General features: G+C 41.6%; 1 protein-coding gene across 1 annotated transcript in view; it reads right to left on the bottom strand.

Annotated features, from left to right (window-relative positions):
• Positions 1 to 22,885, bottom strand: part of epha2b (eph receptor A2 b) — a 29,427-nt gene extending 6,542 nt beyond the window's left edge. The window contains exons 1-15 of the mRNA XM_036591044.1: positions 22,734 to 22,885; positions 21,984 to 22,051; positions 19,326 to 19,974; positions 7,720 to 7,875; positions 6,829 to 7,164; positions 5,935 to 6,059; positions 5,660 to 5,840; positions 5,279 to 5,378; positions 3,906 to 3,961; positions 3,664 to 3,789; positions 1,971 to 2,156; positions 1,795 to 1,856; positions 760 to 969; positions 438 to 587; positions 81 to 274 (exon numbers count right to left, since the gene is read on the bottom strand). Coding sequence (XP_036446937.1) covers positions 81 to 274; positions 438 to 587; positions 760 to 969; positions 1,795 to 1,856; positions 1,971 to 2,156; positions 3,664 to 3,789; positions 3,906 to 3,961; positions 5,279 to 5,378; positions 5,660 to 5,840; positions 5,935 to 6,059; positions 6,829 to 7,164; positions 7,720 to 7,875; positions 19,326 to 19,974; positions 21,984 to 22,051; positions 22,734 to 22,815 — 2,681 coding nt within the window. The 5' untranslated portion in view covers positions 22,816 to 22,885. The remainder of the gene's footprint in view (positions 1 to 80; positions 275 to 437; positions 588 to 759; positions 970 to 1,794; positions 1,857 to 1,970; positions 2,157 to 3,663; positions 3,790 to 3,905; positions 3,962 to 5,278; positions 5,379 to 5,659; positions 5,841 to 5,934; positions 6,060 to 6,828; positions 7,165 to 7,719; positions 7,876 to 19,325; positions 19,975 to 21,983; positions 22,052 to 22,733) is intronic.
• Between the last annotated feature and the right edge of the window lie 1,883 nt (positions 22,886 to 24,768).

Raw genomic sequence — 24,768 nt, 5'->3', positions numbered from 1 at the left:
GATTCTCAAAAGAAAAGATTGGATGTAGCTTTATTTCAGTAGGAATGCTTGTATAACTACAGAATATGAGGTAAACTCACCGAGGGTCAAAGTCTGCAATGGCCTTGAGGGAGTCAGGGCTTTTGAGGAGTTTGTCCAGCAAGCTTACGATGTCCTGGAAGCGGGGCCGTTTGGAGCGGTCCTGCAGCCAGCACTGGAGCATGAGCTGGTACACAGCAGAGGGGCAGTCCATTGGAGCAGGGAGCCGGAAAGCCTCATTAATGGCTTTCATCACCTGCAGGGACACACAAGGGAGACAATCAGATTGAAGATGTTTTGCTCATATGAAGACCGTCTCAGATAAGAGTAAGAACAATCTGTCACTCTTTAGAGCTAGTGAGGTGTGCTAAAGACACTCGGCCACTGTTCAGAGCCAGTGAGGTGTGACTCTGCTGTACCTCGTGGTTGCTCATGTCCCAGTAGGGTCTCTCCCCGAAGGCCATCACCTCCCACATGACTATGCCAAAGCTCCACACATCACTGGCTGAGGTAAACTTCCTATAAGCAATGGCCTCTGGAGCGGTCCAGCGGATGGGAATTTTGCCTCCCTTTGGAAGAAACCACAAAAACAAGAGTCTGACCAACCGTTTCAGTTTCAAACAACATCCAAGAAATAATAATAAGGTCCAACTAATGTTAAAATAAAGACAGCTGGAACTGAGAACAGCTTGTGCAAACATTCTACCAAAAATATTTCATTAAATTGCTAGGTGAACGTACACTGGTGGTGTAGGTGCCCTCAGGGTCGTCCTCCAGAACTCGGGACAGGCCAAAGTCGGAGACTTTGCACTCCAGCTTGGAGTTGACCAGGATGTTGCGGGCAGCCAGGTCTCGATGTACGTAGCTCATGTCTGAGAGGTACTTCATGCCACCTGCAATGCCACGGAGCATGCCGACCAGCTGGAATGAGGACATTTCCCCATCGTGATCCTAGGAAATAAGGTTGAGAAGTTTTATAAGGAAAAAAGTCTGTCTACATCAATTTTACATTTTTTCTCATTTTCTAAAAGCTATGTGTGCAACATACGCAGAGTTCCTAGTTTATTAAATGGCCCATTTCATTTTCCTCAAGGTGTGATGTGGTATGTAAGCATATTTAAGTTTTAAAATGTTCCTTCCATTCCCTATCCCATATATGGAAACACAGCTTTAAAGACAACCTGTTTTGAACTCACTGGTTTTATGATGTCACAGAAACCAATGCATTTACATACATCTGCCTATACAGGAGTTTATCTACAGCAGTTTATCCCCACAAATTAGCACTGACGTTATAAGGAATGTTGGGTCCCCTGCTTTTTTAATTAGGTACAATACAGGACAACGAATCAGAACAGAGCTCATTTATAAACATCTTAAAGGCACAGTAACAAAAACAGACTGTTTCATTCTAAGGGATAAACAGGGGTTGGAAAATGATCATGTAAAAAAAAAGATTTCGGAAAATAAAACACTACAAATATTGCAAGACCTCATGGGGAAAAAACAAAATGCACAAAAAAGGAGAATATGGGCCCTTTAATTACACCTACCTTGTATCTACACTCATTGGCCATTTTATCAGTTATACATAAAATATAGATGCATGTTATAGGTGTACATTTACTAACTGTAGCTCCACTGTTCCTGCACTGTTTATCAGCTGCTGTCTACCCTGGCCATCAATGAAAAGGACCACCACAGGACCACTGCTGACCAGGATATAGGACCAGGTTCAACACAGAAATGACACCAAAATGGTAGTAGCAAACTTACCCTTAGATATTTGTCCAGTGCACCATTCTCCATGTACTCAGTGACAATCATGACATGCTTGACTGTAAAATAAAAGAGACAAATATTAAATTCATGAAATGTAAAATGTAAATGAATGGGAAAGATTCATTTACACCAAGAAATTAAACCCTGAAAAAAATAAAGCTTTTAGTTACATTTGGTAACCACTCCCTCCAGACGAATAATATTTTGATGGCAGAATTGGCCCATGATGCTGGCCTCACTCAGGAAGTCCTGCCTTTGCTTCTCAGTGTAGCCTGGCTTCAGCGTTTTAACGGCCACCGCTGCCTCCTTCCGCCCAGGAACCTTCAGGATGCCTCGATAAACCTCTCCAAACTCACCTACAGCACAGAAGCACAGTCACCACCATGCAGAGAAACATAAGGGTGTCAGATAAGCCAAACATCAAGTACTATGATCTCATGCAGTTTGGTATAGGGGCTATTAAAGTGACATTTGGAGGAAAATCTTTGAAGCCTTCTCAGATAGCACTAAGAGGAAATGGTAAACAAGGCACGTGGGTGAGAGCACCTGGAGCCGTGGGCTATAATGAAACCCTAGAGTGGTCAATGACTGGCTGTGGAGGAGGGGTGGACGCGTGCGATTGGAGGGGGCATGGGAATCAGCTGTCATGCGCAGAGGAAGAAGTGAAAGAGGGCCGTGGGAAGGCCTGCGGGGGAGTTCACAGGGGAAAGGTGACCACACTGCCCTAATCTTCTCATCAGTGGGTTAGGGAGGCCTGACTATTGAGGTATATCCAATAAATTGAGGCTTTTGTTTAAATTAGCTGTTTCTTAGTGAGTGCTTTCACATAAATAAACTCTAGATTAATTGGTCTGTTATTAGCACTCTATTTTAAAGCCTGCAGGACACAAGAGGGCCATATAGTGGGTTACGAAAACAACGCTGGCTTCACTGGCTTCATTCGTCTTTAGAAGGAAAACAAAATGCTCTCTAGAGAGAGGAACGTGCCACGCTAAAAATATGTCCTAACATACAGGGCAGGCCTCTGATGTTTTAACTGTCACTCTACAATTTCAAAAATAAAGGTTTCTAAATGGTTCTAGGGTTGGACTTATGGTTCTATGAAAATATTTTTAGTGATATAGAACCTTTACATAATGTGAAGGTTCTTAACAGGTTCTTAACAGAACCATGCACTGAAAAAAGTGACTCTTCTATGGCATCATTCCAAATAATTATTTTTGATGTTTTTTTTTCGTAAAAAAAAAGGTAGGGCTGCAAAAAATCATTATTTTGATATTTGATTATTCATGTGAATTAATCCAGCAGTAATCTATTAATCAGCTTAAATGTGGCCTATAAATGTGAAGAGCTATAACAACAATGTTCTGATAAACCAAGGTCCTGTTCAAATGTGAGGCTTTGTGTAGGCCTGCCTATTATTTTGAGCTACATTAAGAAATAAAATACAAGTTAAAAACTAGTTATTTAATAATAAATACGCAGATTGTTATAGCTTTTCAGGCTGCAGCATCTTTTATCCGTTTTAGCATGTTTTTATGCGAGTTCATGTGTGAACAGGTTTTTAGGACGAGCAGCTGTTTAGTTTTCCAGAACTTGAAGGTAACTTTCATGGCGCTTCCATGGAAAGCTAAGTTAAGGCTACTTTTAAGAAAATGCTCCCAGACTTCTTTTTTTAACATACTCGTTCTTTTTCTTTCGCTATCTGCTCGCATGCATACAAGACTAAGTCGTTATCCAACTCAAGGTTGGACTTCACTGTAAAAATGTTAAAAAGTTGATGATGGAATTATTTATCGACTTTTTTTATTGCTGACATCATCAACAACAATGAAGAACAAAAAATGGACTAAATATACCAACCTACTCCAATCACTTTCTGCTTGCTGACGTGGGTCGGATGAATCTCGCTGGCAAACTTAAGCACAGCCGTGTTGGGGTCTTCATATGTGTGAGGATCAACGTAGGTCTTCAAAGGCTTCAGTTGCTCTGGAGAGGGGATTTACTCATATTAGTGAAGAGCAGACAAGGAGATGAGAGTGGAGCCACCGAGAAGTGGGAAAGAGAGGACAATTAGGAAAAAAATAAAAGCTTCTTATATTAACCTGGGCTGGAGAAGTAGGCGTCCTCCGGTCCTTGCCTTGTGTGAGAGTTTTTTCGGCTGTAGGAGAATAAAAAAATAAACGACTTAATGGGTGGTGGGCTTTTTTGAGCAAACCGAAACATTTCTTTTCATACTTAAAGCTTAAAAAGTGGCCAGTGTTGGGGCCGGCTCCATTCAGTCGAGGAGCGCTTTGATAAAAAGCTGTCTGTGTTTGCCAAGTGGTGACAGGGGTCTGGGTTATCGCAGACAACTACCAAGGGTTTGGGTCACCTTCACAGAGCCGCGACAGTCCGATACCAAAAAGAACCAACCGCCTCTTATCTGGCACAATGTACGTCCCGGATTCATTTCCTTTCAAACACGCCTCTTGTTAAAGCGCACTTATTGAGCAGTGACAAGTTGCATTCAACAGCAATTCTTCCCCCCGAGTACTGAGGAAAAGATTGAGATAAAGAGAAAGTGAGAGCTCTGAAAGGGGGGACGCTGAATGGGTTTGGACATTTTGGATCATTCATGAAAAAAGCAGGAGGGGGTTGCTGCAAGAGGCCAGCGAAAAGAGACTATCAGAAGTACGATTCTGACAGGATTTTCAGTTATACGTGTGTGAGAAAATGTTATCACATAATGCTTATGACCAATGCGATAAAAGATCTTATATGTATTCCAGAGATTAGAAAAGGGCTTAGAAAATGCCTTTACGACCTATTTCTCTTATCTTAACCACCTACCCGGATAGATAGTGCAATGTTATTGGTATTGTCATTAGCTAGGGAGCCAATCACTGAAGTCACTACAAGAATTACTGTTTTTTTCCCACATTACAGGTAGATACACAAAATTCGGAATCCGTTTGATACAATACAGTGACTTCTTGATTCTATACAGAGAAAAGAAGAAGTGGCTAAAAATCTGGCTTATGTTAAAAATAAACTTCATAGATTTTTCTAATTTTCTGAATTATTAAATGCTCAAGATGTAAACAAAGTCATTCGGAGTGGTTTGGTGTGAAATGCGCCATAATAGAGAAACTTATTGAATCGGAATTGTTTGTCGTGGTGGTGATGGGAAGCAGGAGTCTAGAGCGTTTAATGCTCACAGAAAGTTATTACATGAAATTATTAGCAATGTGCCGCCTAATGCCTGAGATATTGACTTGCGATAAATTTGAGATAATGTTCATTTCACAGGTGGTTTTGGATAGAAAATAAAAGGCTCGATCTCAGCATCTCGATATAATGCTCTCGTCACAACGTTAGCCCCACGCTAACATGCTACACAATACAATACAATGTGATGTGCTGCGATACAATTCGGTATAGTATGTTGTATTATTACATCAATAATTAAAGAACTCAGAGAGGAGTTATTTCTGACCGTCTGCGCAGCAGCAGGACCACCACCACGATGAACAGCATGACCCCTCCTCCCACCGCAGCTCCAAGGATCACAGCTGTGTTCCCCTGGTTTGGAGGAACTGAGACAACAACAGCACAGGAATCAGGCAAAGCATTCACACAGGTTCTGAATAACTCAGTGTACCTACAGCACGATCAAACAAACACAACCTATCATTTGATTACAAAAACACTATTAAAAAAAATAAACAGTCAAAACGCAATAAACCAATGCAGCATTCTTGGTACAGAGCCACTTAACAACAACGTCACTACCACCCTGTCCCTTCACACACAGTGTAAACACTGATCACATACACAGTGATATTTCACTGGTTTGACCTCTTTTTTCTGCATGTACCTTCTGCTGGGGTTGAAAACTCCTGTTCCATGCTGTAGCTGCCTGGGTTGCCTTCAGGGCTGAGGGCCTGGACTTTAAACAGATAGACTGTAGAGGGAGACAGATCAAAGATCTGCACAGCGTTCTTCTCCAGGACCAGCACCGTGTAGGTGGTGACTTTGTTCTTCTCCTCGTCTTTCTCCTGTAAAGGACATTTAACAGTTAAATCTGTTATTCTGAATTCTGGAACAAGTTAATCGTTTACCAGATTTTTAGTATTTGATAGGGCTACTGACCTTTTTGCGATACATAAGCTCGTAGCGGGTGGAGCTGGGCTTGGCCCAGCGAGACACTGACCAGGACAGCGACAGACTTGTAGGGCTGCTCTCAACCAGGTGCATTGCAGTCACTTTTGGAGGGTCTGTGATAAGAAAATATGAGTTTTGTGAAGCACAATGCAAAACTAATGAAGGACAATGCAATCTTTCCACAATTAAAAGGTCTACAGCTGTAAGCAAAAGTTTGAACACACCTGGTCAAACTACATGCTGTGTATACATGCTTTTGAAATCAGTTAGCACATTCTCTGCATGGAACACACTTAAACGTGGCATTCTCTGCATATTTTAGTGCACAGTTTTTATTTATTTGCTGAGTTTAACATACTTGGCAAACATAACATGTAAAATGTGCCATAATCTTTTCACATACTTAATATTTTATTGTTGAATTGTTGTTAACGTTAAATTCAGCAAATAAACAGGAATTGGGCACTAAAATGTACAGAAATGTGTTAGTGTGGACGTATTTGTGTTTATATTCATTAGAAAATCAACACAATTTGTAATTTGACCACTTTTGCATAAAACTATAAGCCAAAAAAAACACTTAAACTGGTGCTAAGTTAATAGTGGAGTCCATTGTGGAACAATGAATTTGCTGGCATTTTAAAACCAAATGCGCTCTGTAAAGCTTTGTAATATTTATATGATATCCATGATCACTCTGACAGACTGCAATAAACTACAGGAAGTGTAGGGGGCAGTATTAGAGGGGCAAGTATAGACTTGTTTGATACACCAAAAAACTGAAAATCTCAGACTGAATTTTCCATGATGGTGGGGCTGTGAGGGCATACCCAACCCTATAGGACACAAGCAGTTCATTCCACAAACGATTATGCTGCTGACCTGTGTAGTGCAGTGCAGTGCTGATGGTGCTGGTGGCTCTCTGAGGGCTGAGCTGGGAAACCCCATTGCGAGCCTCCACAGTGAAGCTGTAGTTCAGATGCGGCTCCAGCTCACTAATGATGACACTGGTCTCTTTCAAGTCAATGTTGCTGGGGTCATAGCGCACCTTCTCTCCACAGGGCTGACACACACTTCCCTCACAGCGATCACACACCACATTGTAGGTGATGTCGGTGCGCCCTCCTGTGTCAGCTGGGGGGCTCCAGGACAGCTGCAGTTTCCCTACGGCCATCTGGGCTGTGGTGGCAGCCAGGTTTTCGGGAGCTGAGGGCAAACCTATACAGTACAGGGAGATAAACAAGCCATTAGTTACCCAGGGAGCAAAGGAAGCAGTAGCCCAGTGGTCATCTCCTAGAGATTCACCTGAGTTTACAGTTTTCCGTCCAGCCAATCAATGTATTCATATCAAAAATCACATCAAAAATCTAATGTATAAAGAGAGGTTACTGTTATCATGTGACCTACTTGTCTCTGCTTCATGTTAAGCACAACTGCAACCAATTCTTTTTAAGTTCAGGCAAAAAGTTCAGGCATTTTTTTTTCCTCCAAATATCTGATCTCGCATTTTCTGCCGGTATGAGCCTGATAAAGTGCTGGGTACTGGAATGGTGAAATGCCTACTTGGCACTAAACTCCGTGAGATGGTACATCTCCAGGCTGAGAGCTGGAGACTGTACTAGGGTTTTAGGCTCCAAAGAAATTCAGAAGGTGAAGATGTGCAAAGTCTATGAAGGAAATGCCATAGATCTCTTCCCAAAACATGACGAGGTCCTTGTTATCAGCTATAATGGGGATTAGGACAGTGTGGAGAGGAAGGCTGTAGTTTCTCACCTGAGCAGGCAGCTGTCAGGGGGTCATTTGGAGCCCGGTAGAAATCCTGGAGGCAGGGACAGCTCAGAGCACCAGGGCTGGATGGTTCAGTGTTCTTCGGGCAGCGCTCACAGGCTTCGTTGGACACTGAGGCTTTGAAGAAGCCTGGCTCACACTCTGTTAAAAGACCACACATGCAACACTTGGATGAGAAAAAGAAAAGAGTATCTAACAATGATACTGCTTTGGGAGTGTCTGTTAATAACGCAATAATGCATGAGTTCAGCAATGCAGCCTCTTTTGAAGCCTTCTTTTTGAAATATAAAACTGTACAAAGTTCACTGAGCATGGCTAAGGCACACTCTTCAACCATCCCCCCCTCATCTCTGCAAACAGGACCAGTCATCCCACATTCCAGACTGTCATCGACACTTGACAAGCGAGATGACAGAACAAGTCGCATAAACCAACGGATGTGTTCAACACTGCATCTGTCAGAGACTAAACAGATTTCACGGAAACATTTTTGACCGAACATTCTTTATGGACGTTCTTTTGTTATTTAACTCAAATCACGATTAATCACACTTGTCTTATTTGCTCCAAATTGTCTTTAAAAGCAGGGCATTTTTGTTACAGCTATATGAGTGGACAAAATAAGCTTCAATAGAGTGTATTTACTAAATTTGCCTAAATATAAATCCATCCACCGTCTCCAATTTGGACAGAACACTGTCGAGAGTGGTCTGCTGAGTGTGTGCACCAGTGCTATCATTCCTGATATGACTGATATTGCTGGTGTTTTGTTGTATGTATGCTATGTAAAATTTACTAAATTTCAGTCTCAGAATTTCTAGCTGCTAACGCTAAACTAAGAATTGATGTTAGCTATCTGAGCCAAACCCAGTAAAGAGCGCAGGGTCACAACACGAGCCCTTTTCACATGCTAAACCCGGGACATCATCAGCACACTTTTAATGTTGGGCTTTGCGCCATACACACATGCAGCCCTTGAACAGTATTACACTGGGTTCATATACAGGTTCACACGTGCCATGAAAGTCCTGTAAACAGGAGGTGAAGTTCTCAGCAAAACACAATGCTGAAAAAGTTAGTTTTAGTCAGACTGTCAGTTGCCTAGGTGTCTTTTCTCAGTCATTCAGTTCTACTAGCTTTTTTATTTGTTTATTTATTTATCTTTTCCCTTCTGTTTTAGAAAGATTACGTTTTTGCCCCACCACATTGTGTGGAGCCACGCCTGTGGATGGTTTGAAGGGAAATTCATTAAAGACATTGAAGAATCAATAGTGTTAATAATGCATTGTGTTAACGCATTATTAATGCATCAACAACACCACTAGTGACTATGTAAATAAATATTTAATTACATAGTGAGTTAGATAACTATACATTTACATTAGATTTATATTCTGTATAAACAGTATATTTGTATTTGAGTCTTCCCATTTGTATTGCAAATAATAAATAATACTAATATCTCCTCTATTACTTATAACACAAATGTGGCATATATTGGAAATATAGACTTTCAACAGAACTTTTCCACTTGCTTATTAATAATAAACATCAAATCTCGCAATACTTTTATTATCGCTGGCAATAACCGCACATGAAAGGAGTACATGGCTAGAATCCTACTATAAAACATTGACAAATATAGCATGACTTGAATGACGTGGACGGCAGAGGGTAGGATTTGCAAACATAAACGTAGTTATACAACCATACATAAAACTGTACAAACAGGAAGGCAGAGAAAGGTCTCCTCTGAATTGGTCTAGAAACATTCCAGCATGTGCAGCTCATGTCCTTCCTCTATCAACTTCCACCTCCCCTCCACCAGTCTGTCCTCCACTCTATCTCTTGCACAGAGAATCAATGGTTCTATATCACTTTCAGAGAAATGTGCACTAATTAGAAGATAATTTGGAACATAGCAAAGCAGAAATCATCATCCGTATTACTGCGTAACAACTGGAATGCAGTTAAACAATACAAAAAAATTCAGTTTGGTTTTGTGCGTGTTTCTGTGGTTTTGGAATACTGCCAAAGATACAGCGAGAGTGGAGATAAAATATTTGAGGAGTCAGTGTTGGTTTCGATACTGAGGCGATTTAAGGACTCTTGCTTGAGTGAAAACCTACAGAGGAGAACGTCCTGTTTCATTCAGTTCAGCTCCATTCAAAATATTACTGTAACTCAAGACGCCCACGCCAAATGACTGTTTCCATTTCCTGGTGGCTTTCTGTTTAAATAGCTATTTTGCCAACAATATTAATTACAAAGTGCGGTGCTTCTTCCTTCTTCGGGGCTTTGTACCAATTGAGGGCTTGTTTTGGGTTGGGCCACTTGCTCAAACAGGAGGGGTTTAAGCGGAGGTATACATTACCCCAAAATATATGAGAGCACGCATTCTCCGATTTCAAAAGAAAATTCACAGCATGAAAAGAATTCAGTGTGGCGACCAAAAGCCAGCCGAGGCGTTATTCATTTCTCCTTTCAAGTCCACTCCTCGTCTTGTTTCTCTGCCAGCTGTTGCCGAGACTTTACTGCGACTCATTAAGGCGACCGTGTGGGGAGGTGGAGATAGAGAAGGCGAGAGAGAGAGAGAGAGGGGCTGAGGTAGATGGAGAGAGGGATAACGATTCCTGCTGGGGCTGGAGAGAAAAGGGAGGGGGGGTCAGAGAAGAAAAAGAACTGTCCTATTCACCCATAAGGCAGCTGAACAGCTGCTGCACACCCCAATTTACATGCCCACAGCCTCCGCCTCTCCAGCCATAATCCCCTGAATTCTTGGGTCCCCTCGCTTGCTCACGGCCACATGCGAGAGTCCAGCCACGGGCATTCACTGGCCCTTTCAGGCCCAGACAACAGGCGCAGAATGCTGCTCCATTCAGCTAGAGGGAAAACACTTGTTGCAAATAGTGGAGATGCCACATGCCACATGAATACACGGGGCTGGCTTCTTAACGACGAGGAACAAAAACCCGCCTGCGTTTTTGTTAGGGCAGTGTATGGAGGCTTTACAGTGGAGTCTTTAACCCTATTATCGAAATGCACCACAGTTCACAAAAGGAAGTATTTCTTAGGTGGACTCCTTAAAAGAAGCAATCGTAGAAGTGAGCATTGCTGAATCTAGGCCATTTTTCCAGCTCAAGCTTACGGCATGGTAAAAGTGTGATTTTTTTTGGGGAGGTAAACTTTTTCACTTTCCAAAACAGAGGAGGAATGTGGTGGAGCGAGAGGGGCTTTGTCTTTGTGCACTGGACACAACAGGAAGCAGGAAGCACGAGGCTGACGCTTTGCTTCCTTCCTAGGGCAGCCAATCAAAGCATGCGCAGGGTGAGCGGGAGAACATTACAGATTCTGGAGAAAGGAAAGGAGGACTGGATTTGTTGGCAACAAAGCAAGGAGAGGTCAGAGGAAAGTATGGAAATTATTACTTTTGAGGAATGCTCATTACATCGATGTAATATAGACTTCCCAGTGCTCAAATGGAAGGGACATATGGGTGGACGACATGGCAAATATCATAATATCATATTTGAAATGATTTTCATGATATACAATGCATATCATGACTTTTCTCTTTCTGAGATTTGATAAGCTGGAACAGCTCCAGCTGTCAAACTGTCAAACAAAAACCCATGAGCAGAGAAAAAGGTGACGAGTTCAGAAACCAATGCCATGTAGTGGAACTTGGCAGCATCATTCCAAAGACAAATTTTTGTGATTTTAACATAAAACTCTGGCGCACCCTGAGACAAAAAGACAGGGGTAACTGCTGTGGAATTATTTAGCTCATTGGGTTAAACAATTATACAAGTTATGTCCAAAGATTATATTGTTTTTTAATTTATTTGTTAAAATCTGTTGCAAGATCAAAAGGTCAATATGTGCAAACCTCAGTTTGGACCCCACATCTATTATAAATAAAGGCCATTCTAAAAACTCATCATTTGTGTTCTACTGGCTCCATAGTGCTTGGACCCCAATGATCGCCACTTGCAATGAAATTTGTAGACAGTCAAAGCGGTTAAGACAGTCCACGGAAATAGACATTCTAGATAGACTCAAACTATGTCGAAACTGATTGTCTTTTGTTAACAATGATAATTTACACATGGTAAACTTATTTGCCCACTGACAGAAACCTACCAAAGAATGAAATCTGAATATGTGAAAATGAAACCAACTTCACAGCTCACAAAATGTGTTTCTCTCTCTTTTTCTGATTTGCCAATAAAAACTGAATACTATATCTGTGGTCTGGCTGAATAAGGACTGTGAGCTGCAGCTGGGCTGTATTTGGTGAGAGGAGGGATTGAATTCTCTACTGGTAACAGGCACCTCCCCCTGCTCAAATTAAAAACTCATTAAATCTATTAAAGATCAGATTTGCTGAAATTCAACTCACTGAAAGGCGAGAAGTTTGCATGTATGAGTTGTGCCACGTTTAAAGATCTCTCGCCAATAAGGTGAAACTTTAGACAGGTAAGCCACTTGGGATCCTACTAAACCTCTCTTAAAAGAAACATGCTATTTTCCTGCTATTACAAAATTCTGTTTTCTGGTTTTCTTTACTCGAAATAGACAGGCATTTCATTCTTCAACCTGAAACTGAGAAAATTTGGATATGCGCAAAATGAAAAGAAATACCCTTAGCTTATCATGACATAACGTATTGTGATAACTATATTATATCATCATATTGCCCACCCCCCATAAGATGGGACCATGTTTCTGCAAACTCTCCCGGGCCTCCCCCTCCCCATCTCCCTGTTTGGCACCAGGGGATTAGGCCCTAAGAGGCTATGAGTGACTGTTTGTTTATTGTGAGAGTAGCCGAATCCTGTTCTCCAGTGGCCTGCTGGGGTCTGGGAGCTGTGTGGGTTGAGCGGAACTGACGGGGTGAAGACGGACGAGTGGCTGACATTAATGGATGGATGCACGAATGGATGGAGGGTGGGACGGTGGTGAATGAATGAGTGTATACATGCTGGCTGGACAACAGGAATCCCTCCAGGACAGGAGTCAGACGGCATCGTTTTCGCATAAGAAAAAGGACGGAAAACAAAAGGCCCAGTCATTTGAGTCTGGGCTCAGAAGGGCTTACATGTGGCCCCGGGCAGCAGTGAGTTAAAGTGTCCTGCTCTAGTGGGAGCTGATGGCCAAGTAAAACAAACACAGCAGAGGAGTGAGTGAGGACAGCAACCAGGGGCTCGTTACACGGGGGGGAGGAGGTTAAATTCAGAAGCAAGGCCAGTGGGAATAAAAAGAAGGAAGGAAAAACCCACAAACATACACGCATGCATATGTGTATATATACTCTATGAGAAAATGAAGAATGAAGATTAAGACAATCAACTGAGAGATTTTATAGCTATTAACTCTAAGCAGCCTTCCTTGGATAACATGAAGAACCAAAAGCTCAGCTAAATCCTGAGCTTTCGGTTCTTTCAGAGCGTTTGCCTTTCCAGTCTTCCTTCCAGTCTCTTTACATTCCCTCAGATAAGATCGATTTCCAGTGTGTGGAAGTCTAAAGTCTACCTATACCAACAACAACGTTTTTTAATCTTTGACATCTGCCAGCATGGTCTGTTGGAGTGGTCATGTGGCCAGTGGAGACAAAGCCAGGGCTTTAGAGTGGGGGGCAGTGGTAACATGAAGCTAGGGGTGAGGCAGGAGGTGGGGAAAGGCGCTAGGTATGGCCTAAGCATTAGTGCGAAGGATTATCAGCCCAATGGACCAGTTGTAAGAGAATTACATCTACGCTTTACAATTCCACTCAGTCTTTCATCTGGTCGTTAACCAACACAATAAATGCTCTAATCCCTTTCTTTTCACACTTTTCACTCCTCCTCAAGGAGGAGAGGGAGAGAAAGACGGAGAGGAAGAGAAGACGAGAGAGAGAGCAAAAGGAGGCTAAGACAGTAGGATTGGAGGATTTGGTAATTAACAGAAGAGCTGGACGCTAAAAGAGGCTTTCACAGCTCCGACCAGGCTGTGGTTTGGATGGAGTTTTCAAGGCTTTATGAGAAAGTAAGCTTCATTACAGCTCTGATCATCAGAAGCGCATTTCTCTTGATTTGGCTCATGTCCCGGTTTCCTCAGATTCAGGTGGCAGCACCAAATGCCAATTCCGGTTAAAAAGGCCAAGCAAACCAATAAACAAAATTCCTTAATAGCAGGAAAATAAATGAGTGAATGAAGCCAGTGAATAAGTTCAACAATAGAAATCCCTGAGCCGACGAGTTGCAGGGTCAGAGAGGATTAGCAGGCCTCCGGTTTCCGCTGTAGCTCGTCCTGTTGGGGGGGACGCCGCACTGACGTGGGGACAAGAAAGTGCTGACCTCACACCCCAACAGCACAATACACTCAACACATACACACTCCCTACCCATTGCCCCCATCATAGGAATTTCACACACAGGAAACACGGCCCAAAAGGAGTTGCTTGGCAAGACAAAACCTAAACTAAACCTTAGCATAGCACTGGCTGTAGAATTTAACATGGACACAATCAGCAATACCTAACAGAACAGAAACAGGCAAGCGAAAAATGCTGGAGGGTCAACACTGCCAAAATTCATCAAAATTATTCACCGCTTCAGTGGGGTGGAAATATCCAGAGACTTCCCTCCTCTTAGTGACTCATTTCATGATAAGGAAGTTCTTTTGCCATCCATTCTGTTTGCCTCCCACTTCATCCTCTTGGCCACTGCTATGGAGAGTAACAGGCCCCAGTTGTGCATATGCATTTCTTAAATTAATCATGGGTTAAACAATGAGATGAGATGAGCACAGTCACAGTCATCATGTTTTCCACGCTACATGGTCTGATATGAAAAGTTGTCACTGGGTTGGCCGGAGATCAAAGAGCACATTTCCATAAGAGTTCCTCTCATTTTCTCCGCCTGCCAAGAGAAGCCAACATTGCCTCAAACTAAACTGAAATGTCTAAGCAGTGGCTTTTTGATAAGTAAACATAAATCTTATATATGTGTGTTATAAATATATAACGTAAGGGGAACTACAGGTTTAAGATGGGAAAGGGAGCAAAGTTATTCAAGCAGAAGCAGAGAGGCGAGCGTTCGCCTGAAGGAAAGGTGGGAGTAATTACAGGTCAGCCAAGGAAACAAACCTAAAGCATTACAGATCACCACTGTGCTCAACATATTTCCAAAGTGCTTGCCAGCACGCTCTCAGATGCCTGTTGTATTCACATGGTTAAAAAGCGCACACAAAATACTCCGATTTCAGCTCTTTTCCGAAGAACAAAATGCTGTTCACATTTGTCTCACCATCATCTATGCATTCCTCTCACCTTTCACCTCCACAGATCTGCGAAACAATGTGCTCTTTGGGCCGGTAAACTCTGCAAACAGCCCAGCATGAGGGCCACAGTTAGACTCGGCTCGGGGTTGATTTCTTTATCCTCCTATTATGCTGCAGATCTCTCCGCATGGCCCCAGAGCAAGCAGGGTCTAAAAACCCTGGGGAAGTGCTCATGTCAGACTAGTGGAAGAATTAAATCAGTGGCTATTTACAAGCAGTGCACTTTTAAACTCTTTTCCAGAAACATGCAATTCTCTGAAGTATGCAATTTTAGTGCTTGCATCTCAAAATCTGAACAAACCCTCATGCTGTAATTTACAGTGTTATGTATTACCAACACATTATGATAAGCAAAGCTTCGGGCTCATGGTTTATCTTAGATGAATCTCATGTAAACTCGGTGTGCAATTACAAGCATCTATTTGTCTTTGAGACACAGACGATGGATAAGCAAGGCTGTTTATTTACAGTACAATACTCGACATTTACAAGGCAGTGTAAACAGGGCCGTGTGAAACTGGATGTTTAAATTTTCAGTACATGTCACTTCCACGACCTGCACTCCTTGCCAAAAATAATACCACTGGTAAACCAGCCAACAACAATAAAAATACAAGGTTTCTTTTAACATGCTGATTTTTGGAACTATTTACTTATTTTTATCACAGAGCCAAAAGAGTCATATAAAAAGAACAGAGTGAAGCTGTAGTAGTTTCAGCAGCCTAGTTTTTCAGATCAAACAAATCTCAATGGCTATTACATGGAAGGGTGTATTTTCAGACAGACGCCTTGGTGATTGTTTGCAGCCAGCAATAGTACTTGAAAAATTGTAGATTAACAATAATATTATATCCGTGTGTGTATATATATATATATATATATATATATATATTTATATATATATATATATAGATATATATATAGATATATATATAGTGAAAACATACAGGCCTATTTTTATTATTGATGAATTTCAATGGACTGCATGAATTAAACGCATTCGCCACTCAGGTTGTGAACTCCGGGGTTGTATATAACCTATTTTCAGCCAGTTGTTTCTCTGTGGTTTGGAGGTGCCATAGATTGGCCAGAGAGAGGCCAGATGGTCAATAGCCTAGATGAGGCTGCAATTTGGAACAATTGGTCAGGCTACACGGAGGAGGAACTGGTTGCCTTTTTAACTGGGAACATCAGGCGAAGTGACTGCTTTCATTTTTCTTCTCTGTTCTAATTTAATCATTAAATGTGACAAAGTCATTCTGTCACACCCAAGGTTGTGCTAGAACGCCAACACTACAAAGGAGCAAAACAAGCAAGAAATCTAAAGAACAAGTCATAAGACAGAGCTGCAGGCAAAACCAGTACTTACTGCACGAACACACGTATCCGCACCCAAGTCAATTACTACCCAACCAATCACTAACCATGCATCAGAGCTCTAACTTAGTCACCAACCATTTTAGTTCCAGTAAGGGAAAAAAAATCAATTACAGTTAAAGACCTCCTTTAAAATGGAAAAAACAGCCTAAAGGATCCCAGACCAGTGCCTGACCGCTTTCTTTTTTCCCCCTCATACACCTACAACATGGCGGCCAATGTCCTTTAGTGGCTTCCAAAAACTATAGTTATTTGTCAAACTCAGCGTCAGAAGGCTTTACGGCCTGTGACAGGGCGTGGGCATAGGTTTCTTGCGCAATCTAAGCAGTAGGTCGGGCAGTGAGGCTTTGTGTGGTCAGCTAAGGTATGTGCTTCTTTATGCCAGAGAAGATTATGAGTGTGGAAGGGTGTGTTTTATGGCTGGAAAACTGTGTCAGTGTCAACACTGAATCGACCTGAAAGGTGTGCACATTTGAGTGTGCCACTGCTCTCCCCTACTCCAGCTTGTTGTACTCTTTGACTGAAGGCTGTCTCACTCATTTAACCTGTCACACTCTCTAGTGCTCTTTTATTGATTGCTCTTCAACTGCAGATCCATCACTGAGAGGCAGTTCCGGCCTGGAGCTCTCCCCGGGGAACAAATTGTCCAGCTCTAAAAATATACAGGCCTATTTTGATTGGATTTGAATGGGCTGCATGTGTTTTATGTCTTTGCCACTGTGCTTTGAGGGTAAATTAACTGATTTAAGTGAAGTTGATAAAAATGCATGTGAATACAAAAAGTCAGTAAAAGTGCATGCACATTAAATGTTTGAGGGGGAAAACAGTCTGAATTAAGAAAATCAACTAGTACTAGTATTAAAATCGTGCTAATTTGACAAAATATGATCCAATTTATCATTAATCATAAAGGTGGTCTATGTATGAGGGTGAATATAAGTATTCTTTGATAACTGACATGCATTTGTATAGATAGACTTTATTTTCATCGGTTACTTCAGCAGCTCCACTGTGGAGTGAATGTAATTTATTTTCAGCCCATTGACAGTTTCTTAGTAATTTGAAGGACTCATAAATTGATCAATAAAGGTGGACCAATTTCAATATATTGAAAAATCGAACATGCAAAACATTTAAAATGCTTTACAAGATCACTATTTTGCACAAAAGACACTTTGCATTTTTTTATTTAAATGAAATAAATTTGTATTTTTTCAAAGCCAAACTATCTGTGCAGTTTATAATTAGAACTTTGAAGAATCAATACTTTTTAACCCATAAAATACCAAAAGGCTTATTGAATCTTGGCCTCAGAATCAAAAACTCATATCGAGTATGTATAGAATTACAGCTTTCTTGGCCAGTGTTCTGTTGAATATCCTAGGTGAGGCTGTAATTTTGGAACAATAGGTCAGGCTACATCGTACACGTCCGGATATAAGAGACTTTTTTTTAACAACTGTACATCCATCACTGAAAGGCAGCTCTGGCCTGGAGCTCTCCCTAGGGAATTCCTCTTGCCTGCAGTAATAGGGGAGGCTCCTTGGTAAACCTAGGAGGAATGCACCACAAGAGGTGGGGGCAAGTGGGACCAATAGCTAGAGTTAAACACTGCACTACATTGTTCTGCTACCTTAACATTCCTTTCCCCAACCTTTTCACCATCCCCTCCCTTTCGGCCTGTCTCAACCTCCATCTATCTCTCTCTCCTACACACCACACATACACTCACACACAGACACACACCTGTGCACTTGATTCTCCGCTTTGAATTAATATCAATTAACACATGCTAATTACAGACATATTAACAAAGTGTTAATAATTGTTTGGTATTAATGATTCATTAAAAAACAAAGCTGAATTGCAGTGAGGAACTCCTGTTTGAGAAAACGGTTGGTGTGCTGGTGTAGGCTGGTGGGGTACCTGCCTCTACAAGAGTCACTGTTATTGGGAAAGCTTTGTTAAAGTGCTGGGGTTTTGAAGGCATTTGTAATGGAATGATTCAGAACAGGCCCTAGCATGCCGCGACTCCCATGAACATTTTCTTCAGTCACAAAACACCTGAATGTCAAATGGCTGAACTCTCACTAGTGTGGTGAGAGAAAAAACAGAGAATGAGAGAAAAAAAGGATAGGAAAGAAAAAAAACAACAAAAAAGTACAAGCTGTAGTTATACATGGCCACTGGAGAGCTATGCTCTGAGGCAGGCTTTAAGTCCATAAAAAACTTCTGCCTTTGAAACAGTCACTGACTAAAAATGCTGGGGTTAAAAGGGTCAGATCTCCGACTGTAAAGAGAAAACATGCTTCAAATGCACAGCTTTTTTTTCAGGCGCTGTGCTCTGAAAGAAATGGAGGTTAAGGTATTGTTTGGTACTTGAAAAGTAGTAAAAAATGCTTTAAAGTTTCATTAATTTAGGGGTACTGGACAAAAAATTGTAACAGACAGCCATCAATTATGTAAAGTTCAGATTTTTTTGGTTTTGTGTTTTAATTGTGGTTTGAGTTTTGTTTACCAGTCGAAAAAAATGTCTCCATTAGACCTTCTCTTATGTGGTACTAAAGTGGTAGTTTTCACATTTTTGCTCATAGTCAAAGTAGATGTGGTGACATGTATGGTAAGGTTGAAGAATTCCAGCCATTTAACTTGAGCTAGTTTACCCAAGGGGGTATTCCACTATGATGCTACAAAAGCCCCTGACGAAATACACATAATCCTCCATAATAAATACCAATGCTGACAAATGCTAAAAACACATATTGTACTATTTTCAGGTCAAATCCATAACCAAAAAAACATTTCTCAAATGAATATCAGGCTTGACGGCAGCCACAGCTGGCAATCGACTCACGGACTGTACGAGCTAGACAAAGGGACTCATGTCTTACCTTGGCACGAATCATTCTTAGCTTCATATCCCGAACGGCACTGGCACTGGCCCACTGGCACCACCCATTCACCATCCACAGTGCAGTAAATGCGCGGTTGGTCCTCACTCACAGCGTTTTCCACACAAGCCCCAGCCACCTCCCGCAGGGCCTGGTTCTCGCCTCCTGCCACTGTCTCAGGGAACGCTGCCAAGCTCTTCACCGTGGCTGGGCACGTTTTATAGTACACCCTGACTGAGTAAATAGCCACACAGGCCCCAATGTCCTGAAAGGCCAGGTAAAAGCCCTTCCGGGACAGATTGTCCACCACCCGAGTCTCTGTGTTCATCTTCATGTCTCCGACGCCAGAGATTTCATCTGGCGCGATGGTGGCCACCTTGCGGAACTGGCCTTTGCGGAAGCTGGTGCCAATATCAGCATCAGCTTCAGAAGTGTGCAGGTTGAAAGTCTCCTTGCAGGTGAGCGAGTCCGCACCAAAGCTGTTGCAGTCGCGCACGACAAATCGCATCTCCACAAAAACCCGAGTGGCAGTCGGGTGGCGCTGTATGAACGTGGTCCGTAGCCAGTTGTCCTGTTCTCCTGCCCCCACGTTGCAGATGAAGTAGTTATAGAGCAAAGAGCCATTCAAAGCCTGCTGAGCAATCTCCCACTACAACAGGAAGAAGAAGAAAAACAGATGGACATAGTTAGTGAAGAGCAATATTAACTTCAATTTATATCACAATATTTCCACTATCCAGAATATGACATGATATCATGATATAGCAATAAATAAATAAAATTTATTTAAAAAATTATAAACCCCAAAGGAAACACGTAAAAAGTTTTTAAAACCAAGACAATTAAAGAACTTTCTCCTTCTTTTATTTCCTTAGTTTATTGCGCAACATTAGCTGAAAGCTTCATCATATTCCCACACATGCTTGGCTTTGTCGTTTTCCATATCATTCCATATCATGGAAAAACATCATGGCAGTATTCACTTCTATACCAGCATATCTCCCACCTCTAATGCAAGTGAGGAAGAGTCAAACCCAAGGCTGCCAAGTAGCAATTGCTGAGGGCAAAAATAACACAAAGTGTCTCCAGTGTGGAATCTTAAGTACTAGTGAGGATCCTGGTTCATTACCCATTATCCTTTGGCAGAGAATAGCACATAATTCCAACTACTGTAAATGGACTGATGTAAGTTTTCAGAGGCAGCGCTTGTGTGCTTTTCCTCTGTATACTGCCACTATGCCATTAATTACAGGAGAGGTGCGTTATTTTCACAGTGTGTGGCACAACAATAAAACAGTCCATACCACGCAACTGCTGAGCAACTGCTCCTATAAAAGTCTATTCCGTGGGTTAACATATTTCATCATTTTAAAGGGTCTTATACTCTCTTTAAACGAGCAGCAGCTCTTTAATAGTGCAATTAAGCTCCCATACAGCCCAAACATGCTGACTGTTTGCCTCCACCTAAACTCTGTTTGCCTGCACCTAAACTCTTCTCTTATGTGGTACTAAATTGCCAGTTTAAATTGCAAGTGGTGACATGTATGTAGGGCTGGGCATTAAGATGATATTTAGCATTATCGAGAAAAATTACATCACAAAATACTTTTCTCAGTATATCATGGATATCATCAGTGCTTAAAATATACTGACCAACTGAACGTTCTGCTACAAAGGGAGTATAATTAGTCCTTTTAAATAGATTTAGTACAGGGCAATGTGTGAAACCACTGGTTCTTTTGTCTATTGCAATTCATCAAATAACAGAAAAATACATGTATAGTGATATATTGTGTATCACAAAAGTCAAAGTATTATGATGTTGTATTTTTGCCATATTTCCCACCACTGCATGTACGGGATTAAAAGAATTCCAGCCATTTAGTTAGTTTACCTCAATAAGTGTTCCACTATGATAAAAAATGTACTGCCTAATATCCCAGAAACCATCTAACTCTTCACAAACTGCCAAAGACTCTGTATAAATTTCAAAGAGAGGTTCTAGAAAACATAACTTTCAGAGCGAGTTAATGAATACAAGACCAAACATGCCCCAACATCTTGTCCAGCACCATTAACATGGTAAGAGAGCGATTTGCATTAGCATTCAATGTGACTAAACATGGAAATGAGACACATAAAGCACAAAGGCTCAAGAGCATGGCAGGTGGGGCACTAATGTAAATTCCTAACTAAACGTCCTACCATTATCTGGAAAATGTACTCGGGAATCTTGGGAAATTTCGCTTGGGAAAAGTTTCCATGGGCATCTTATTTGGGCCAAAAAGGAAAAAAAAGAGGCAACTTAACAAAACTGCTAAACTCACATGTTTCAAGAAGCACCACATGTGTCCAACTTGAAATGTTAATTACACCCTTAGTTATACAATCCTGAAGACAGGGCTTTAAAACCACACGAGGCCACAAATATTCTAAAGCAGCAAACTAGCTGCAGACTTTTCTAGGAGCGCCACAGACACTCTGCCGAGCGAGAAGAGCTTCTGTTCTGCACCAGAAACCCTCCAAATTATGAAACTGAGTGTGAAATCATTGAGACAGAATGAATAAACCTGAACGTGTGTCAAAGTCCAAGATTTGGCATCACAGAGTGTTTAAGAAGTGGATAAAATGAAAGAGAAGCACAATCCATGTACTCACCCCTTGCTCATCAGGCCAGGTCAGCCAACCCAACTCCCCTCCGGACGCCACCATGTCCAACAGCACCTCTGTGTTAAAGGGAAAAAAATCAGCTTCGCACTTCATATTTTACTGAGTCACATTCCACAGGAATGCCTATCATTATTAGGCTGCAGGTAAAGTCACACATTCTTTAAAAGCAGTGAACAAGGGCTCTAGAGAAGGTCAGTCTCAGTCTAACTCTAGATGAGCAGACAGAGATTCCTCTAACTTAGTGCCTCAGATTGAAACTCAAAGTTTCTAAAGTTGGAGATTCTTTTCTTCTATCTACAATCTGACTTTCTCTAAAGTTCTTTTGTTCCTATATTTAATTTCTTTAAGTTTTACCTCTTCTTGTTATTTACATGGTAAAAAGCTACTTTTATTTTTAAAATAATGTTGTGTGTTACTTAGTTTCATCAGACTGGCTGTGGAGTTTTAACAACTGGATAAAACCTTTGTACTTTTTTATGTTGTCAATCATCAAACAAGAAAAAGTGACTTTAAATTTAGTGGACTGCATCGGCTGCCCTTCGAAATCGCCCAAGAACTTTTACCCCCATTAAAACCAAACGGCGTGGCAGTAAAAGAGTAGCAGGTAAGCGGAGTGAGGAAGTGGCTCGCGGTGCTGCAGCAAAGTGAACAGCCTGCCAGCCATGTGAGGAAAAAGTCCAGCCGAACATTCAGACAGAACCAAAGTTCCTCTAACTGTTCTTTAAAAACGCTACTCACCTTCTTTATTTTGAAGAGAAACGAATATGCAGTTTATAAATACGTTGACAAATAAAATTCGCTTTATCCGACGGTAATCCATGCTTCCCTTTTCGTGGTGTTAAAGTGCTGTGAGCTCCTCGCTGACTCTGCTGCCGCTCCAGCTGCTTCTCCACAGCCTCATTGAGAAACGCACAGCCTCACGGGTCCCGCCTATTGGAATGCAGAGGGCGTGGTTATGTGGAAGGTGCTCCTCCCCCAACCTGCCAAAGTTCACTCACCTGTAAGATTTACGGCCTTAATATTTAACCAAACTCAAGGAGTTGAAACTGTAAAGAATCTATCTATCTATCTATCTATCTATCTATCTATCTATCTATCTAGCTATCTACAGTCATGTGAAAAAGTGTGGGCACCCCGGTCACATTACATTTTGTTGATTTTCTAAGTAAAAGTAAGTTCACATATCCTCTGTAGAGAACACACGTCTGCACGTTTTAAAGATCACTCTTTGCTGAATTTAAACATTGAGAAAAAAGTTAAACATAAAATGTGTCCTGTTGAAAAGTTATAGTACATTTTAAATTTTATGTTTGTTTCTGTGTGTTAAACTCAGCAAATACACAGAAATTGTGCATTAAAATGCCATATTTAGGTTTGTTATCTGTAGAGGATATGTTCAAAAAACATGTCATCTGACCTATGGAGTTCAAACATTTGCATATGACTATCTATCTATCTATCTATCTATCTATCTATCTATCTATCTATCTATCTATCTGTCTGTCTGTCTGTGTGGCTATCTGCCTGTTTGTCTGTCTGTCTGTCTAGGCCACTGGAGGCCATAGGTGAGATCTTTAAAATAGCCCCCCTCCACAACCCCCACACCTGGAAAATCTGTCCCAACACAAAACACCTACAGAATCAGTGTATAACAAGTATTTCCTTTCTACCTTAATTTATTAATGTTATTATTAACTGCTGTATACATACCATCTATCTATCTATCTATCTATCTATCTATCTATCTATCTATCTATCTATCTATCTATCTGTCTGTCTGTCTGTCTGTCTGTTCAAAACTTTATAACTGAAACTTTTACTTTCACCATCTAATTAATTAATGGCACCCTTACTGTCTGTATCCCAGTAGGGATTCGCAGCACTAACAGTTTGTGCTGGAGGAAGCATGAATACAGCCGAAGTCTCAACAAAAGCATCCCCTAGCAACTCTGAGGAATTTTGGAGTCAAGCTCCGTATATTTTGAGACCCCCGCTTTGCTGACTCCACAAGAGCCTCAGACATACTGAAAGACTTCGGCACAATAGCGCCGATGACAGGAGGTCGCTTACTTTAAAGAGCGCAGCATTTTACAGCAACCCTTTGTCTGTTCGTTTGTTTTTCTGCTTTTTATACAGGATATGGTTCACATAGCTTCACTGTTACATTACTGGAGAAATAAATGCAGGCTGAACATACCATACTGAACAGCTTTTAAAGTGGATTTCCTAGCTACTTTGTTAAAACTGATTTTTTGAGAAACACCCAATTTTGAGTTTTTTTCTACACTGTAGCCTAGAGCCTATTGTAAGACAGTAAATAAAAGTGCTTTGAGTTTAGATCTCCACATATGATCTATAGCACATAGATGTATAAATAACCGGCCCAAACCGCCTCAAAGTTCAGCCTCATATGAAATGTATCCTTGCAGGGCGACACTAACTGCCCTGCTTTTCTTCTCCGGCCCCCTTTGTTGTGCCACACCTGTGGGAAAGGCTCGGGCTCATTGCTTCTGTCACAGGAGCAGTGGCCTTGTCACTATGCCCACTCCTCACGCCCCCAGCCCCCCAGGCCCCAGTTTTCACAAAACCCCCTCACACCAGGCTCTGCTCCTGATGTTTCAGAGCTCCATTCAGACAACAATGCCATCTCTTCCACTTCCCCGCCCTGCTCTCCTCACTTCACACCTCGCTTTCACACACGCATATGAACAGAGAGAGAGAGAGAGAGAGAGAGAGAGAGAGAGAAAGAGAGAGAGAGAGAGAGAGAGAGAGA

The sequence above is a fragment of the Colossoma macropomum genome, unplaced genomic scaffold (assembly GCF_904425465.1).
Source record: "Colossoma macropomum unplaced genomic scaffold, Colossoma_macropomum, whole genome shotgun sequence".
NCBI classification, from domain to species: Eukaryota; Metazoa; Chordata; class Actinopteri; order Characiformes; family Serrasalmidae; genus Colossoma; species Colossoma macropomum.
This window is presented reverse-complemented; position numbering and strand designations above follow the sequence as displayed.